General features: G+C 36.5%; 1 protein-coding gene across 1 annotated transcript; it reads right to left on the bottom strand.

The window, feature by feature from the left end:
• Positions 1 to 2,276: 2,276 nt before the first annotated feature.
• On the bottom strand, positions 2,277 to 5,605 carry LOC100377382 (PR domain zinc finger protein 14-like). Its single transcript, XM_002737350.3, has 4 exons — positions 5,445 to 5,605; positions 4,447 to 4,720; positions 3,572 to 3,801; positions 2,277 to 2,636 (listed from the first exon to the last, which is right to left on the bottom strand). The coding sequence occupies exons 1-4, from the start codon at positions 5,451 to 5,453 to the stop codon at positions 2,277 to 2,279; spliced, it is 873 nt and encodes a 290-aa protein (XP_002737396.2). The 5' UTR covers positions 5,454 to 5,605.
• Between the last annotated feature and the right edge of the window lie 536 nt (positions 5,606 to 6,141).

The raw sequence follows: 6,141 nt of genomic DNA, 5'->3' as shown, positions 1-6,141 counted from the left end.
AGCCAGATAGGTGCATGTTCAATGTGGTGATGAGAACCAGATAAGTGCACACCATGCTGTGATTAAAACCAGATAGGCACGTGTTCAATGTGGTGATGAGAGCCAGATAGGTGTACACCATGCTGTGATTAAAGCCAGATAGGCATATCTTCAATGTGGTGATGATAGGCAGATAGGAGCACACCATGATGTGATTAAAGCCAGATAGGTACATGTTTAATGTGGTGATGAGAACCAGATAGGTGAACACAATACTGTGATTAAGGCCAGATTAGGCACGTGTTCAATGTGGTAATGAGAGCCAGATAGGTGCAGACAATGCTGTGATTAAAGCCAGACAGGCACATGTTTAATGTGGTGATGAGAACCAGATAGGTGCACACCATGATGTGATTAAAACCAGGTAGGCACGTGTCCAATGTGGTGATGAGAGCCAAATAGGTGTACACCATGCTGTGATTAAAGCCAGATAGGTACATGTTTAATGTGGTGATGGGAACCAGATAAGTGCACACCATACTGTGATTAAAACCAGATAGGCACATGTTCAATGTGGTGATGAGAAACTGATAGGTGAACACAATACTGTGATTAAGGCCAGATAGGTACATGTTCAATGTGGTGATGAGAAACAGATAGGTGCACACAATACTGTCATTTAAGCCAAATTAACTATTAAGAATTTGTACAGGGAACAAGTAGCAGGCATGAAGATTGAAGATTAGCAATTATAAAGAGAGAAAAGCACCAAGTATGTGTCTTATCACGTGACCTTTTCAATTCATATAGTGAACGAATTTTAAAAGAGTTAAAACATTTTAAGGGTCTAGTGATAGGAGATTATAACATGACTCAATTGAACAATCACAAAAAATTTAGGATAAGAAAATATTAGAGAGTGGGAGGGATATCAATTAATTGCAAAAAGACTGAATGCATGGTGGTAAACAAAAAAACAGACATACCAGATTGTCAAATGACAGTAAGTGAATCCGTGACAAAAACAGGATGTGAAGTTTAGTTAGCTTGAGAGTTTTTTTTACATCAGACGGAAGAGGCGACAGTGAAATAAAGAAGAGGATCGGAATGTCAACACCTATTGTCGAGAAAGTAAGAAAAATACTCAAAAATTATAAAACAAATGAAAACAGAATCGAGAGTACTGCCGTAGATTGCTATGTATTGTCTACCCCCACCTACGACAGTGAATGTTGAACAATATCAGGGACTATGAGAAAAAAAGATTACAATTAGTTGGAATGTGGTTTCATAGAAGAATTCTCCGAATATCTTGAACGATCACATGCCAAATGAGGAAGTACTAGCTAATTTTTAGGGCCGGATCCCTCTGATCACAATCAAATGTATAGCTACACCCAATATGCAGTGCCGAAGTACGAACGTTGCTTGAAAAGTCTGAAAATCGATTGGGAAGTGGAGGAAGTTAGCACGATAGTCGAAGACGTTTGGTGGAAATTTAAAATGGTGAGTCCAAATTTAAATATTTCAGAATACATTTATGAATGAATAATACATTTTGTTGACCTATAGCACATTTGTTTTCAACAAAGCATGAATACATTACATATATTTGTTTGAGTAATTTATAAAAAAACAAATTTCATAAAGGTCTTCTACCAATCTATGGTTTTTATTTCAGAATAAAATTGCACATTAAAATGTTTTACATTTGATATATCACATGATGTTTGTTGAATAAGAAATGAACAAATATCAAAATAATAATACCATTACGCCGATTCTTTGAACCTTGATATTCATAATTAAGTAGGTTCCATTAAAACATGATCAATGTTAAATAACATTTTCCCATTATAGAACTTAATGAACACCTTGAAGACTAATAATAATCTTTGAATTCAGCTCTGAGTCATTAACATGTATGGTTCACTGGTAACCAGGCTAAAATCTTCTTGTTTTGTTTTTAGAAAGTCGATAACAGCATACGATTTTTGTCATTAAAACTTGAATAATTTTAAAAATTAGTCATAATTCTACATATTGTGCCGATTAGTTGAATTTTGGTTACTTAATATATATTTAAAATTGTTTTTTTAAATAAACACGTATTTTGATCAGAATATGCAAATAAGATGCAAAATTGGTGAATGTTAACATCTTTTTTCTTGTTCAGCACAAAAAAGTAACCAAAAATTGTGGGTATAGGGGATAAGACTCCTCCAGCCCATGGATTGTATGTTGATTTGGCTTGAACTATTGTTATATTATAATACCCGGGGACGAGGCTGTCTTCTTTATGACGTTATATGAGCTTCTTGAATGCTGGGAATATTAAGACTTGTTGTCTGTCCGCTGTGCATATGCATATTCATGTGGAATTTCAACTCATAAGGTTCGCTGAAACTTTTCCCACAAACTTGACACGCCACGAAGCGCGGGTCTCGCGTCATGTGCGTTCTTCTCACGTGACTGTCATGAGCGGCGTGCGAGGCGAACGCCTTGCCGCAGTGCTTGCATTTAAACGGTTTCTCTCCACTGTGTTGACGGATATGTGTCCGAAGAATGCTGGAAGCTGTGAAAGCTTTACTGCAGTACACACATTTATAAGGTCTTTCTCCGCTGTGGACTCGCATATGTTTGTTTAAGCTTGAAGACTGTAACAAATACAAACAAATAATAAAGTTAAAATGGTGAAGAAATAGAGAGGGTTTGGTCATTTATACGGAATCATGTTTATAAGTCGCGCCCTCAAGCGCCAAGCAATTCCGTGACGTAAATAGGTGAAAAGAATGCTGTTCGTGGCATTGATATTGTAATTATCTGTAGTCGCCTTACAATAAATATAAACTATAATGTTTTAGAAGATATATATATATATATTCAAAATAACAAACTACCACGCAACAAAACTACTATGTATGTCATTTTGACGACAGAGAAGCTTGAGGGCGTTATTCTCAACAATGTTATGCGAAATAGAATGTCATAATTTAAACTAAGCATGATGTTTTTGTCCCTAATATAACATCAGAGGTCGCGTTGACGCAACAATATGCGTTTACATTTCACAATTATTTGAATATCGGAAATAAAATAAATTTCTAGCCCAGGACTAATCCATAATAAAAATGAAAAAGAGAGACGCCACATGGCTATCAGCTTTATATATTATATTTCTCCAATAACGCAATTCCATGACAAGAGTAAACTGTTATTATTGATCAAACAAAATGATTATTAAAGCGAAGGAGTCGTCCTCTGTGCATGCGTCAGATGGTCATAGCGTGTCAATATTGTCAAACAAGCGTCTACCCATGAGCCTCTGCGTTTTAGCGTGTGTTGTTATCATCGCTTGAGACTCAATTCCCGCGCGTGCGCAGGTGACGACTCTCCCGCTTTAAAACTATAAATTACTTGCTCAAAGCATGCCTACAAGAACTCATTCACATTTACGTCTACGTCTGGAGGAAGGGAAATAAAACTTATACAATGCATTCATACGCATCGTATAGAAGTTATCTACGATTACATGTTTGTCACTTGTCTTAATGTGCATAAAAAACGTCATAAATAAAAGATGTTCACTTACCTGGGAAAAACTTTTCCCACACACCGTACACTTGTGAGGGCGGTGTTTCTCGTGTACATGCAGTATATGTATCCTGAGTCGATCTCTCTTCTCAAATGAACGAGTACAAAGATGACATGGAAATTTGCGATTTCCTTGGTCTACGCACCGTGTATATTTCAGATGTTTGTCACGGTAGTATCCGTATGTAAATACTTTCCCGCAACGTTCACAACTATAACCCGCCGAATCTGCAAGAAACGAGAAAAACACTCTGATAGATATTTGTAACAGGCTTCCGTCGCATAGACAATATTTCCTAGCAAAAATAAAACTATTATTCGTTCAAGAAATTAAAATGCGTTTGAATTTCGAGTAAACTCACAATGCACTAGTACTTTACATGCCTTGTATACGTCGCATGTGGCGATCTAATGTTAAGCATTTTTGTACAAATCTGTCAGTTTCTGGGATTACACAATGAATGCATTAGACACCATCGTTGATACTGATCAATATACGACTATAGTTATTCGCCGTGTTAATTTTAAACTCCCAAATTTCCGTGAAACGGGGCTCATGTACCTTCTGACGACGAAGCGCTAAGATGATGTCCAAATGACGTAGATTAGTCAAATAGACAATCCAGTTTGCTTATGTTGCCGCTCGTCATTGAGAATTTAACAAATATGTTAACAGAAAAAAAAAGTAATTTGTATTGACGGAATAAAACATTATCAATGTTACGAACGGTCGTTACACGTTGACACCTTGAATGGGGATAAGAGACAAACCATTAAAAACAAACCGTCGTTTCCTCGTTTCCGTGAAACGGTTATAGCACCAGCTGATATGGCGAGTATCTCCTCCCAAATAAAATTAACAGAATGACTTACCGATTGTGTTTTCTGTCGTTTTCGTTGACGTCGATGCTACATATTTTAGTGAAACTGGAATGCCCATAAACTGAATGTAGGAATCACCGTACCAGACTAAAAGCTCCGACCCATGCCGTATGTCTCGGCAGGCCTCATAATAAATCTGCCCATCCTCCTGTCGTGCTATTAGGTTTTGCTCATTCGCATATCGCGCACAGTTGATGTAGCTCATCCAACTCCCTGTGGTACCACGTCCATCTATAAAATGACTGAGCTTCCCGTCAGTGAAGATCTGAGGGAAAGAAGTACAAGACAAAGAATAGAGAAACCACTATCGTATTGATTTTGTTTTTCTCTTTAAGATATTGTTGTTGTTAAGTCTCATAAGTTTATTTTGTCACGCATATTTCTTCAGCATGAGCTACAAGGTCAAACAAGTCATCCCTTAATATTAGTAATCGGCGCGAACTATTAGTACAGAGGAACAGCTAGTCTGAGCTAGATCTTGTCCGTTTTTAAGACATAGTCCAAATTCTTAATACGGAATAGCGATGTTTGTGACAACAGGTAGCACAGAATAAGCGTCTTCGAATTGTGGCTTGATATTTAGAACATAATTCCGATTTGTTTTACATTGTCTATTGAGAAGATATACTATAATTATATTTACAACTATTGATTTCGGTGTGCAATGTACAACATGGCAAGCCACGTGAACGCATCAAGAGACATGGACATTCACTGGAACTAAACAGAGGCACTATCCTCCTCCCTGTTTTGCAACTTGCGCTTTCTGTCATTGCATTGTATGGTATAACCAATGAGCTATTTATGTATTTTATGTGTGTATTTTTCTATTCTTTTTTTTGATTTATTGTACCATAGGCCTGAGGCCATTGTACTGAATAAAATTCATATCATATCATACCAATGAGCTAAGATGTATAACTCTCAGGTTACTGTGCTGAGAAATCAAAGTTCTTGGTAAGTTTGGGGCAATGATAACACATACGTACCTCCCACATAAGTGAATTGTCGTCATTTGTCTTAATCTCGCTCGTGTTGACTATCTTTCCAATGAACGGTCCAAATCGTGTTCCTTTGGGTATTACATTATGCTGGCAGAATACACCATAATGTACCGTGCCGCATACAATTGTCCAAAATACACTGACTCCTGGAAATACACAAATAAAAAATGTACCAGATACATAAATGAATGTAATAAATAATAATCGTCTCATTTGTATTTTATGCCTGGGACGAGGATATACGTCTTTAATGTAGTATACATTGTGCTTATTGTATTTTACCACCTTAGTACGTTCGTAGTAGATATTTTTGGCGGACCTTTTTTGTCAAAAATACTGACATTTTCTCTAAAACTTTGTAGTTGATTCAGCATGAAAACAAATAAATAAATAAATAAATTCTTCAATTCTTACCTTCTGGTACATCCAACGACGAAACATGGAGATGTTCTTTGTCAAAAATACTTGTGTTTCCGTTGATGGGGACTTTCCCACGCGACCAAAAATATTTCGACCTATCAGCTGTAGAAAAACCTATGAAGAAAAGTAGCATAAAATAATGAAACATTATAATGTGAGTTCTTTTAAATTGCCGTCTTCATTTAATCAGTAAGTGACACTAGAATGATTGAAGAGGTGAAATAAAAATAAACAGGTCGACCAGATATAACAGGTAAAATAT

This window comes from Saccoglossus kowalevskii, chromosome 14 (assembly GCF_978046115.1).
Source record: "Saccoglossus kowalevskii chromosome 14, keSacKowa6.1, whole genome shotgun sequence".
Taxonomy (NCBI): domain Eukaryota; kingdom Metazoa; phylum Hemichordata; class Enteropneusta; family Harrimaniidae; genus Saccoglossus; species Saccoglossus kowalevskii.
Note: the sequence above shows the minus strand (reverse complement) of the source record. Positions and strands in the feature narration are given on the sequence as shown.